The following is a 14763-nucleotide window of genomic DNA, read 5'->3' on the forward strand; positions in this document are numbered from 1 at the left end:
ACCAAGATCAGATACCTAGCCGATCTAGCGGATGTTGATCGCAAACATTTTCCTTTGAAGGTTAGACTGTTTATGAAGGCTGGCGGGACGAACATAATAATTGATTTCGACTAAGAAACTTCATCAATGTGTCCAACCCAATTGTTCTAGATCTTCTTAGGCTCAAAATTCGAGAGATGTCCCAGAGATTTAGATTACATCTCAACACTCCAGAAAACAAACTGCATTTCACCTTTTCGAGATAAAAGCATAAAACTCTGGGAATAATTCTCTCGACTCTAATGATCCTGTCAACATTTAACGAAAATGCATGCTGAAAGTCCCTGAACCTGCTCAGCAACGGTTCATTTTTCAAGACTGATGATTAGTGGTGTAATAAGAGACCTTTCTGGACTCACTTCCCAACTCTTGCACGCTCCAATTAGGGATCCCAATTACCTGTGTACAATCTTCAGCTTGTGCAGCATTAGTAGTTTCCAACATGTGTCCGACCAAGGCTGGTCGATGCTGGGCATTGGCGCATACTCGATGACGCTTAAATGAAGGAATTCACTCCACCGCCGTCGGGGCCTAGCGTCGGTGTGAATCTCAGCAGTCGCGACGCGAATCATCTGCCGTCGAGACGCCGCCGTTGGTGTAAACAACATGTAGTTCACGCTACGGAGACTCAATTTCGCGTGTACTGCAGTTGTCACCAAGAATAATAAAAGTTTTTGCAGATACTGCCAGAGGGTAGAAAATTGCATCTTTTTTCAGAGTGCACGATGTATTCGACAAATATTTCTTCCACACCTATCCTGGAAGATTGCGTTTCTTAGAAATGCTCACCTGAGGTAAGTTCGCAGTCGTTCCAAGTTATTTATGACGGAAAGCCTGCAAATGCAAGAGGAGGTTAATGAGATTCCTAGACTGCATGTCGGAAAATAAACTCGCAACTTTAGGGGATTTATAAGGAGTTCATCCTGATTTAAGATGATAACGACTTGATCTTCCAAAGTTCTTGAGATCTGATTATGTCATTCAATTTACGGAATAACATGAAGTTCGAAGATTGAAATCTTTTAGAGGTAGACTGATGAAAATGAAAATTCCATTTTCATCTTTGTTTTATGAACTAAAATCTGAAATCAAAACACGTTGTGTTTTGAAGATTGCTATAGGTAGTAAAACCAATAAGTTATCAATTAAGTGTCAAAAAATATAAAACAAATAAATATTTCCAATATATGTTGTGTATAGTGTGTTTCACATAAGCAGGTCACTGGATTTGGACACATATTCATTGAAAATATTTCAGAGTGATTCATCAGAGTTTCCCACTGGCTATCTGTTTATGGTATCGGAAAAAATATCGAATGGAAACTTCTTACGGAAAACCGTTTTTGGAAAAAAAATTCTTTAAATTAGGGTGGTTTTAAAAACTAATTTTGAGACAATTTCTGGCGACTTTCAACTTCATTTCATCTTCCGTTTTTCCCTAAAATGCCAAAATTTTTCTTGCACATTCCTCAGTCAGTATTGTTATATCTCAATTTATTCTCAATTATAATATACAGGGTTGGGCATTACCCTTCAACCAATATCCCAAAATAAAATCATCTCAATTGATTTTTGATTACCCTAATTTTCTGATAATAAAAATGAGTGTTTTTTTCAACTCTTAGTCTTAACCCAATCCAATCGTTGCATGACTCACGAATCCCACAATAATCTTTTTTTGACACGTTGACTACCAAGCACGAGTTAACGCGTGGTCGGTAATCTGCATACAGGTGTCAATCACGGGTTATCTCTTTTGCAGGGTTCATGCCGAGTAAATTCGTCGAGTTTGCATTTAAATTGTTGGGGCTTGGGGTCTGCTTAAAGACATAGTGTTGTCGTACAAACTACTACATTTTCATTTGTTTCAGTATAGGAACGGAATGAAATACAGATTCTGACGAAAGTTGGAATACATTTACTGTAAAACAAAAATAGAAGAACTAATACCTAATTGCCGAAGCTTGAAGCAGTAAAAAACAAATATCGTTTTCATTTTCATAACTTGAAAGTTGGTTTTTGGAAAAAAGTTGCATGTTATGTAAAATTGAAAAAGAATGAATATTCGAAGTGAAAGAATGAATAATCATTATCTACGTTTGACTTATGCAAATTTCTCCTCGTGGCATCCGACAAGGCTTTTGTAAAAACGAGCTTGACAGTAAACGTGTTGAATTAATTATTTATTCCATATTTTCGAGAGACTTTTGTGTTTTATCAGATAACTATAAAATAAAAGAGTTGGACGGGTTTGCGAAAAAGGGTTTGGAGAAAAATATTTCGTTTTATTTCCAAAAAATAAGTTCCAGAGGAACTCAATTAACGTGTTTCAGCATCTTAATTTTAAATTATCGGTTGAGATACTATTATTTTTATTTTTTTTTCAAGAGACTTTTGTGTTTCTTCTAATAACCCCAAGATTAAAAACTAAATAAATATTATGGTGAGATTTTCAGAACGAGCTCACACATGGTATAAGTTTCCATTTGAGAAATGAGGGATTGAAAAAAAAATTGTTTTTAAAAAAATTAAGGCAATTAAAAATCAATTGTCGGATTTCAACTTTTTCATTTTTAACTATTCGTTGAAGGAATATTAATTTGATCCAGACTTATGCCCAACCTTGTATGAATATTCATCAAAGTAGCTATAAATCTGATAAAATGTCATGTAAGCATTTCGAAATGGTAATTTTGCATGAAACTGCTGCAATAAAAGTGAGACTTCCCTTATATTCGAATTGAGACTTGACTGACAGAAAATGTAAGTATTATTGCGGAAGAAAAATTCCCAGCTTTATGGAACTGGAAGTTGCAATAAAAATAGAAATTGTCTACATATTATTCTATTTTAAGAACCAGTGGCATTAAAAGAATTTATAATTTTCCTTGAGTTTCGAAATTACCTTTTATGTCAATGCATATTTGGATAGCCCGTGAAGAATACTATTTAACTGATGGTTTACAATTTTGCTCAGTAAGTCATAAGATCCAGTAGGACACTGGAACTTCGTTTGACATTCGAATACTTCTATATCATTGAAATTTTCGGATTTACTGGCCATATGAAGATCTATACCATTCATAACGATGACGTTGATGCTGTAGTCCATTGATATTAACTGACGGTGTTTACCCTCACATGTCCTTCCTTTAACGAATACAGCTTTGATATTTTCATTGATCGAATCTAAAGAATAAAGAAGGAATCAATAGCCACCTAGAAAATGAATGTTTGGTTTAGAAAAATCTTGAATTCTTAATTCTATTCATCATTAACAAATATGAAATCTTTCGAAGTTGCACATTAGTAGCTAATACTCGATGAAAATTCCTTCATTGTGATTAAACTTTGTTTTCTGAATTCAATTCTGGTATCTTATGGTTAAAAGTTCCCGTTTATTTGAAATATTTGGTCCGATATCAGTTTATTCAGTTCAGTTCTTTCATCCTCTCGGTCAGTTCCAGAAACGATGTTCACTATAAATAATCCTCTGCCATTTTCCATTAACCTGGGGTTCCGTGCAGCCATATTCATCATTGCATCCTTTGATCCTTTGATGGTTTGTTGTTACTATTGGTTCATTTAGTGTAATCATTGAACAGAGAAGTTTGTATCTTCACGAAAGCTTGTTAAGCCTGAACGTTGATTGGATTAGAGAGCATAAACATTTTTAAAACAAGGGTGTGCTTGGAGTTTATTCCTTTTTTTAACGGATGTCAAAACTTTTCAAATGAATCGTTCCAACAACAATCACCAATACGAAACTAAAAAGAATAATTGATAAATCTATGTTAGTACCACTAAGGTCGTGTGTAACCGTCACTATCGGAAAAAGATGAGAAAACTTCAGATCGAGTGAAACTTTATCTCGTTATGGCTTAATCCCCTACATGAGTTCAATTTTATGATATTCGTATTATTACCATTATGTTGTAGTATTTTTTCATAAAACAATTCATTTGAGGAATTGCCCCTCACAGAAAAAACCTATCAGAGCAGTGAGAATTTTTATAAATATGTAATTTCAAAAATTCACCTATAAAATTGGTGAAAAGTTTTCAAAGTTATCATCATTAGTAATGACCGCATTACTCATCGTGAAAATGGGATGAAAATAGAGTAGGTACCAATATCACTTGGATCACTTTCAGGAGTGATCTGAGGGAGCAGGACTGGGCGTCTGTATTTGAAGCAGCAGAATATGACGTGAATTCTCAATGGGAAAGCTTTGTTGAGATATTTTTATTGATTTTTTTTGAGAAATTCCCTAAAAAACTGGTTCATGTCAAAAAAAAGGATTCCACAAAGATGTTTGTGACTCAGGAAATTCTAGAATGTAAAAATAAATTAGATAATCTTTGGTTACTGAGAACTCAACACAAAGTATATGACGATCTTTATAAAATTGAGAAGAAAAACTATGAGTCTCTTCTATTGAAATCAAAAGCTTCATACTATGAAAAAAAATTCAAGGTTCAGATAACAAATCAAAAATGATGTGGTCTATAGTAAATGATATAACAGGGAAAACTCTTAACAATGAATGTTATGTTGAAGGCTCACCATCCGAGGTGTCAAACAGTTTTTCCACGTTTTTTGAATCACTCATTCAGAAGTTGTCTAAAGAAATTATTGATCTTCCCTTTGTTGATTATTCTCCAGATATAAAGGAAACATTCACCCTCTCACAAGTTTCACCCGAAGAAATTGTTCAAATAATTAAAAGTTTCAAAAATAAACATTGCAGTGGATATGATGAGATACCTCTATCACTAATCAAATCATGTAGCGATGAACTGAGTACTGTGATTTCATATATTGTCAATAATTCTTTCAAATTTGGAATATTCCCTAATCAGCTGAAATATTCATTGATAAAACCTATTTACAAAAGAGGAAATAAAAATGCACTTGAAAACTATAGGCCTATAAGCCTTCTCCCTAGATTTTCACGGATGTTTGAAGAAGCGATGTCTTCAAGGCTTGTAGAATTTTGCATGAGAAATTAAATATTTAGTGACTCACAACATGGTTACCTTGGGGGTAGGTCTCCGATCACAGCCATTTTTCAATTTACTCATGAAATAATAAAAATACTGGAAAGAGATGAACTCGGTTTAGGCTTATTTATTGATCAAACAAGAGCATACGGTTGCCTCAATCATGGTTATCTACTGAAAAAACTTGAAAAAATGGGCGTTCGTAATGAGGTAAAAGGGTGGTTTGAGTCCTACCTCGGAGGTCGCCATCAGAAAGTTGCTGTAAGAGTCGAAGATGTGTTGTCTGAATCAGAGTTCAAAAAGATTGAAACAGGAGTACCTCAGGGTAGTGTACTAGATATTATTCATTCTGTATGTAAATGATCTGTGTATATTAATCAAATGCCTCTTAATTACTATTACTTGTTTTGTAGATGATACAAACATATTATTAGAAGGTCAGAATTTTTCAATTCTCGGTGATAAAGCTGATGAAACTTTCACAATAATCAAAAATTGGCTCTACTCCAATAAACTTATAATAAATGAGGACAAAACTGCAGCATTAATTTTCAGTACTGATAAATCGCGCTGAGATCTGAATGACATCTTGCAGCTCGGAAATAGAAGTGTACCAGTGAAAGATTCTGTAAAGTTTCTGGGTCTATATGTTGACAGATTTTTGAAATGGTACGATCACATTGAATACTTATCTATTAAACTAAGTAAAGTCAGTTTTGGCATAAGAACATTGTCAAAGTATATAAGTGAGAAAGAATTGAGGATAGTCTATTTCGCGAACGCTGAGTCAATTATGAGGTATGGTATAATTTTCTGGGGAAGTAGTTCAGCGGTAGATGTAATTTTCAAAGTTCAAAAAAAAATTGTAAGAATTATGTGTCATTTATCCTTTAGAGAGTCTTGTAGAGGAGTTTTCAAGAATAATAGAATTTTAACTCTGTATGCCTTATATATGTTACGGGCAATGTAATTATTTAGGTCAGTATTCATAATGCTTGGTTATTATGAATAATGACCATTAAAATCGGGCAATTTGATAAATTTGAATTACTTCACAATAACTTCTCACATTGCCCGGTCATTATAAATACCGCTATTATTTCTTTGGGCACTTTGATTAATTTACACCAAAGGGACAACCTATGTGAAAAGAATGGCGAAGATATTCCACAGATAGAGATTTAACTAAGAGAATATGCAAGATTGTCATCCAAGACAGGCTATAGTCGATGTGGCTGTAAAGGTAGCTGTAAATCCGACGACCGCAAGTGTCGTAAAGAAAAAAAGCTATGTAACTCGAAATGTCACCAAAGTGGAAGCTGCTCTAATGAATAGAGCCTGTATTGGCCTGTATTGCTACGTATTGATATTTTGTGTGAATATAAATTTGAAAGTACGTACAAATCTAATACTTTAGTTTTATTTGGACTTACGTTTTGTTTGTACTTATTTCATCCCACCGGTTTGTTTGTGAGCATGTGAAATTTTATTCGTTATGTTTTGTTTGTTACTTTGTCAGTCAGGTATGCAAAAATTTGTTATTTATTATAAGAATTATGAATAATATATAATTTTCAAATTGCCCACCTGATTTTTAGCATTATACATAATAACCGGGCAATGTAATATTTGCAACATAATTTATCATTTTGTCATATCCTTTTGGGCACTTTTTAAATTGCCCGGGCATTATAAACAATGCCCAATTATTTACATTGCCCGTAACATATATATTTGATTGTTTGATATTTTTTTTCAAGCACAGAGAAAAGTTTGGGGAATATACTACTCAGCATGATTATAACACAAGATCAGAAAACCTACACTATCCCATTCACAGATTATCCATAACGGAAAAACATCCTTCGTACATGTGCATAAAATTATTCAATGCACTTCCAAATAATATAAGAATTTTAAATAACATAAATGTTTTCAAAAAAAGACTGAAAAACTGTCTTATTGATATTGAGCCATATTCACTGTGCGAATACTTTGTAGCTGCAAAGCATTTGTAAATGTATTTTTGTGACGTCGATTTCATTTGATCTTTGTACGAAGATTCCTTGAAATAAAGTTATTATTTATTTATTTGATTATGAAAACTAAGCACTTTCAATACCTTGTCTCCATTCTTCTACAGTGTTCACCTGCATTTAATGATATATCTCAGATACAGATAAATGATGAATCCCTTCAATCAGTTGGTATAAATGTTAGTCATGTTCCTCACATATATTTTCGAATTTATTTATTTTCTGAAGTGAATAATTCACATTGTGATAAATTCCTTTATGTAGAATGGACAACATAGTGCCGATTTAAAACCCAAGAATTTTTTGACAATCTTCATAACTTCAAATTTTCGTCCCATACAAGGTGGAATGTAAATTTTCGTGATTAGCCGACTGCTGTTATAAAAGTTAATGGAGAATAGATACTTTTCGAATCAGAGTATTGAATTAATGATTTAGACGTTGTCATCATGCAATTATTCACACTGGTACTTACTTGGTTCGATGAGTGTGAGTGATCCACCATCTTGTGTAGATACCTATTTTATGTAATAGATTTTTTTTTTGGAAATGGATTGTTTTGATACCTTGTGTCAAAAAAAACTCACCTTGGAAAACACACTGTCTTTTTATAATTCTATATTTCAATTTCTTTAGTTTATATGGATGCATTATTTGGAACCAGAATGCTTTTTTTGAATGATTTCGGTATTTTCAATCGCCGAAAAAGCTGTTGAAACTACCAGATTTTGTAAAGTTTCAAGAAAATTGTTGAGCTTCATGAACAACCTTGGTGTTTTAGCTGCACAGATGATCGATGGTTTGAATTTATGCAACCCTTAAATTAAACGTTTGTATCTAGGTATGAACTGAACATGTGATTTGTTGTTTGGTAATCTTTTTGTCAAAAGGCACGATCTTATATTTTCGGATATGATATTTCTCTAACGCTTGAAGCTCATTTGTGCCTTCTTCAATTAGAGCCTGAACCTACTTTTTGACTATTTTGGTTGATCTGAATGTATAATTTACTCAAGAATTGGAATGTTTTTGGTTTTTCATCGAACAAACCGTTGAATTCGAAATTTCCTGCCAATCATATTGCCTCCACTCTCACCTCTACTAATATCTTCTATGATTCCAGCTTAGCTTTGCTAGAACGACGAAATAAATATCTCGATCCTTGTCTGACATACCTACGCTCAGTTGCAGAAAAGTCCGTCAAAATTTAATGGTCTGTTGAAATTTCGATCCTTTCCTAATTTCATTCCAAAATTACGGTTTTAAATTTTAATTGGGGATTGAATCATAATTAGTGCATCTCCAACTGGCCTTTAACTATTTAAATTTTTGTTATACAGGGTTTCCCAAAGGTAAACAGTCATACGTTAACCAAAATCGAAAAGTAAGTTGAAGTTTAATTGAAAAACCAAGTGAAAAACGATATATTTAGTTCTAAATGCACTTTGTTCGAAAAAAAACTCTTTGGATGCACAGCATTAACATAAATACTTATAGTAACTTGATAAAACTAGACTCGTCGTCAAAATTCAGCACGAAATTAAAAATTGACTACAAGGGAATTGAAATCTGTGAAAATGTAAGAAATCCATTTATGTATAGATATACATGTTCAAATCAGCCGAAGCGTTACCTAATGAAAGGATCAACAGTAGAAAACTGATTTTCCAACAATTTCAACCCACTCCCCCACTTTCATAATAACAGTGGAAACGAATTTGCATGTTCAAGCTGGCATTGAGGGACCCATGACAAAAGGCATTTGAATATTATGGATTATTGCCTTGTTTTCTCAAAAAATTTCGTACAACAGTTTTCTATAGCGATTTCATCTCACCCATCATATTCCCCATTTATAAACACTCCGACAAACATGATTATTCCATCTGGCATCTAAAACTGCAGCGTAAAAGCCAGAAAGCATAACCAATTGACCCAAGTATCCCATGACACCAGACGTACTTGAACACTTGTACCCAACAAATTCAGCAATGACAGTAATTAATATTAGTTCTCTAACCTCAAAGGCTCTCCATCAATTGTGCGGTGTCGACGGGTAGTGAATTGCTGTTATATTAACCAGTGAATTCGTCGATATCGAGAGAGAAATTTAAGTTACTATGAAAGGGTTCTTCTGACTCAATATTATGCCGGTGTCGTGTATTTGTGATATTAAACACAGGCGTGATTAATCTTGGAGTTCTCTTCACCTGCGTAGGTGTACGAACAGTGAAAAAAATAGATGTAGATATGTTATAGCATATAATCAATAGCACTAGAAATTCGAAGATTTTCAGTGAGGAAAATTGGGCTTCTTCATGCTGCATAATGATTTTCATTTTTCGGTGAATTACTTATCAGTCTCAACAGAAACGACGAAGAAATTCGCAACAACATAGGATGAATGAAGTGGTAAATAAAAGATCTGGCTCGAAGTGTTCTTTGCTACTGAAGGCCCAATAATTTTTAATATTCTTGTTTGGGTGTTCTATTATTGGAACTTCGTTTCTATCATTGAAAAATTATATCAAAGTTTCTTGTGAAAACGTAAAACAATAACTGATTCTTAGAAACGCAAATGACAAGAAGTTGCCTGAAACTTAGAAATCGTCAAACGAGGGGCAAAAAAACATTCGGATTTAAGGAGTGAACATTTGATTTTTCATAAATTAGGTAACATTTGGCGGACGAGAACGGACAAATTTTGAAACAGACACCAAATCTCTGAAATTCCTCAACTTTTGTGGAGTAGCATAAACTCCTCAGCGCTTAGAATCATTCAATTTGGTCATGCGATTCCAAATATGTTCGCATTGAGATTTGATATTATGGATTTTGGATCCAAAGAAGAAGGTCAAACATATATCCAGGATTTGTCTCAATAGAACCTAAAGCTACCTAAAGCTGAAAGCTTTTAAAAAATTATGCAAGTTGTAAGCAAATTCCACCCAACATCACTGATGTTGACAACGAATGTGGTGGCTAAAAAATTTAGTTGTACAATTTGCGGAATAACAGAATTTGGCGAAAACTTCTGATCATCCTGTACAATTTTTTCAGAAATTTGGAACTCCAGCTATCGTATAGAGCCAAATCTTGGATAATTATCACCTGAATATGATCACCGTATCTATCAATACCTATTGTTGAAAATTACATAATTCAAAACTAGAACCACATTGAAATTCATCGAAAATTATAGAAATTCAATGATAAACAGTCATTAAAACTTATATCATTCCAGTATTTGATGGATTTATAGGCATGAGGTGTACAGGGTGGGCATAATTCGTTGTCTACTGAGAGGATTTCGGGAACTATAGCAGCTAGAAGAAAACGGATGACACATTTCTGAGCCCATTTTCGGAAAAACAAAGAATGGAGAAAACCGCAGCCTCCTACGATACTTCGTTTTTGAGTTTGACAATTTCGTATAGTTCTCATAACTTTTTTGTCTTTGAAGATACAAATCTGAAACTTGAACCTTCTACAGGCACTTTTTTACGTAGAATCCACTAATGAGCTCATTTCGAATCATTAGGTGAACTTTCATTTTTTTAAATGCAAACTTTTATTGAATTTGTTATTTTTGAATTGAAAAAAAATCTTCAGTAGATTATACGTATGAAAGTGCCTAAAAAGGTTCAAGTTTCAGATCTGTAACTACTGTAAAAGTTATGAGAACTTTTCGGAATCGTCAAAATCTCAATTTTTGTTTATAACTCGAAATCTAAAAATGATAGGCCGATTCTGTTTTCAGATTTTGATTAATCACGAAAAAAGAGCTAAAAAATGTGTCATCCGTTTTCTTCTAGCTGCTATAGTTCTCGAGATCCCCTCAGTAGACAACGAATTTTGCCCACCCTGTACATTATGAATGAAACATTTGGAAATCCATATTTCCAAAACTGTTCTAGCAGAACTAAAACAGATTACATGGGTACTGGTCAATGAAAATAGATTTTCTGAAAATTTTCACCTTTTGACTTTATACAGGGTGTTTTATTTCAACACAAAATAGAACTGGTCCAAAAAAATTGCTTTACCGAGGATCATCTATACAAAACTTTCAAAATGACCATCAAGTTGAAAAAATTTGGTCTTGATCTTAATTATCGAAGGAGCTCTTTATCTAGAAATGATTGAGTCACATTTAGAATTATCAAACTGTTCGGTTTTTGCATAGGAATGAAAATTGAGCGGCTAGAAGGTAAAAGAACTCAAGTACATTTTTTGTAATTCACATTTCAGAAATATAATTTCTATAGGTAGAAAGGATATTATTTTCAAAACATCTCTGTGTTAATTGTCTAATTTTCATAAAAAATGTGTATTCTCTATTCAAGTTTGATTCAGAAACATCGTATCATCAAATTTATCTGCATACCGTTTAATTAAACTGAAGAACTTTTGAAAATATTCCAAGTTTCTACACATTAAAAGTGGAAAGCTTTTCATCAGGGAAGTACCTTCGACTCGATCCCAAAAAGCCTTTGCTCAGAGCTATCTAATCCACTACATTCCTACTTCAATTAATTAAAGGAATTGGATAAGGAGATGGAAGTTTACAATACCCTTTTCTTCGCGGTGATTTGTACGTTCAAAAACTCATCGAAGGACTGAGGAACGAAACAATCACGAATAAGCTGTATATTTTCGTCGTCCTTGGTCCTCCCTTCTTATGATTTACCTAGATTTTCCTGTTCATATCGAATAGAACAAAACGTTTAATGTGCGAAACCAGTGTTTGCAGTGCGGTCGGCTAAAAATATTTGAGAGTGTGAATTTTCAGCTCAAGTCAAGGACAATCAACACAATTGAATATGCATACGGCCACCAAATGTTCGCGAGAAGCTATGGCATACCACTATTTTTCTTCGACAGTACAACAGAGAGCATGTTAACATGAACTATGAATCAAGGAGACTCAAATGGAATTGGTAAGGTTCTATTTTTGTTCGAGTAATAAACGGATAATAAATGCTACGTCGATATGATATTGCATGAATTAAATACGCTAATTTCATATATTATGTAAAATAAACAGTTTTATCACTCGAAAATTGAAGGTACACACGAGCACACGCAAAATTTACAGAGAGTAAATATATAGAGTGGAGAATGGGCTCTTTTACTCGCTACCAAGCGAATGGAATGATTTAAGAACCTTTTAATTATATTTATTATGAACGTGCTACGTGAGATCAAAAGCACGCATAATTGCGAGGTAATGTAGTTATTATAGAATTTGTTGACAAAAGTAGAATGAATTCTTGACATTTGATGGGATAATATGTGAATATTGGAGGGTTTTTGAGGGATTAGCGGAAATTCGTTTCTCAAGATTATGCTATTGCGTGAAAAATACAGGAAATTTCAGTGGAGTCTTTATCTTGGAATTTTCAAAAAATCAAAAATAGTTTTTTTGTGAATATTCTAGAACAGTTCGATTAGTATTTTGAATTCGTCGTTTCTGATGTAAGAAAATGTTAAATAAAATTTGCGATATGACATGACATCGATAATTTTTTTTTTAATGGAAATTTTAACTATCCAAAGACTATGTGCAAATTTTTCAACTAAACTGATTTCACCTTGACCAATATACCAATATAGTAGGTAAAAAAAGAAACACAAAATTCTTATCTTCGGTAGTTACTCTTTAATCGAAATATTATAAATTTTTATTGAAAATTTTCGTGTCAAATTGAGAAGTTTATCATGCACCCTCAAAAAGGGGTGAAGAGTACTTGAGATCCATAGATTATAGAGTTCGTTAGTTGGTATAATCTTTGTTGAGATCTTTTATACCACGGCAACGGCATCTTTGTGCCAGAAATGGATAGATACACATTTTGTTGCTGGGGATGATTTGTTCATTGATTAGAGTATATTTTATCAACCTTTTTACATTATATGGTTATATTGAATAAGAATTTATAAAGAAGAAAGTTATTAGTCTTTAGAAACTATATATTGACAACTATTTACACAGCACAGAATTTATACTTTTTTGATCTGTTTTGAGTTCAGTGACAAACACTTAAGGTGTTTTTGAGATGTTTTTAATGAGATTTCATTTTCGCAGGGTAATGAGTAATGAATTGGCTGAAATAAAAATCACAATTACAAAACTGAATGAACATATGCAATTGATACGTAATCGCATCTTCCGTCACAATAAAACTGCAAATCAATTGAAAGCAGCACAAAATTATATTTTGAAAATAATTTTCAAATCAAATTTGAAAATGTTTGAATTTTTATTATAATAAACCTCTAGCTACTTGCTAAATGCAATTCAAAATATAAAAAGAAAATATCAGACCAGGAATAGAGCAAAGAATAAGGCCACTGTACTATTCACCACAAAACAACCAGAAGAAAATTTCCAACGATAATTACAACTAGAATATACAATTTATTGTATACCAGAATAATTGAGGGATGCTCAGAGTCGTAAAGTCTTTATCAAAAAATGGAAATATTTTATATTCTCCAATTTTAGTAGGTACTATCATCACGTAGAGTTAGGTTCTATTCTTCCTTTAGCGTTCAGCCAATCATGTGGACAATCTCTATGAAGAAATGTTTTAAACTTGTTATATTTGTTTTTTCTTTCTTTCAGATAATCACTTTGTTCACGTACAGGTGCCCTGTTGTTATGTGCACAAATTTAAAAAGACACTGTTATTACATTCTTCATATTTTTTTAAGATGTACCTACTATATTCGACGATGAATGAAAAATAAAAACTAACAATCAATTCTGCGAAAAAGACCGAAAATAATATTCAATAACATCAACTCTATCAGTTAAGTCATCCACATGTCATTGATCTAAAAATACATATACGAAAAAAGTAAAAATTCGAACTCAAGAAATTCAACGATTTCACTGCTATAATACAGAAAAATTGATAAAAATCCGAAAAAAACAATATCCATTACTGAGACAAACAGTTGGGGTTGCTATTTAAAAACCCAAATACCATCAAACCCTCACCATAGAGGGTGTATGATAAACTATATACGTGGAGAGTCGACCCGTTCGAGCATTTTTCGACAGAATGCTAAATACCAAAGGTATGAATTTTGTGCATTACTTTTTACTCACTGCGTATAACAGCGAAAATGATTGTTTTAAAAACACAATTTTATTATTTACTAGTAGAATGACGATCCAATATCGTCAACATATTATATTCAATGCCATGAAGGTTTTGCTTTTTTTTCGAAGATGCGTCTCTGCTTATTTTTGTTGTTATTGTTGTTTTCATTATTGTTTGTGTGTACCTAATTAGTGATCGCTAATGAATAAGATTTGAATAGTAGACCAGTAGTTCCAGTGTACCTAGGGATAATTTTATAAATTCTTCAAGCCGAAAGCAGAAATTTCTTGAATTTCACTATGAACAGTTATTTACCACTTTACCTGCAAAAAAACAATATCCATTACTGAGACAAACAGTTGGGGTTGCTATTTAAAAACCCAAATACCATCAAACCTCCTCATAGAGGGTGTATGATAAACTATATATGTGGAGAGTCGACCCGTTCGAGCATTTTTCGACAGAATGCTAAATACCAAAGGTATGAATTTTGTGCATTACTTTTTACTCACTGCGTATAACAGCGAAAATGATTGTTTTAAAAACACAATTTTATTATTTACTAGTAGTATG

General features: G+C 32.9%; 1 protein-coding gene across 3 annotated transcripts in view; it reads left to right on the forward strand.

Moving 5' to 3' along the window:
• Positions 1 to 573: 573 nt before the first annotated feature.
• LOC123314829 (chondroitin sulfate N-acetylgalactosaminyltransferase 2) overlaps positions 574 to 14763 on the forward strand; it is a 122061-nt gene continuing 107871 nt past the window's right edge. The window contains exons 1-2 of one of the 3 annotated variants that reach the window (XM_044900203.1): positions 9089 to 9490; positions 11621 to 12018. In XM_044900203.1, the coding sequence (XP_044756138.1) occupies positions 11984 to 12018 (35 nt within the window). In that variant the 5' untranslated portion in view covers positions 9089 to 9490; positions 11621 to 11983. Of the gene's footprint in view, positions 834 to 9088; positions 9491 to 11620; positions 12019 to 14763 lie in introns of those variants that run through there. The other 2 variants (XM_044900204.1, XM_044900205.1) reach the window with 2 other exon arrangements.

This window comes from Coccinella septempunctata, chromosome 6, assembly GCF_907165205.1.
Source record: "Coccinella septempunctata chromosome 6, icCocSept1.1, whole genome shotgun sequence".
Lineage (NCBI taxonomy): Eukaryota > Metazoa > Arthropoda > Insecta > Coleoptera > Coccinellidae > Coccinella > Coccinella septempunctata.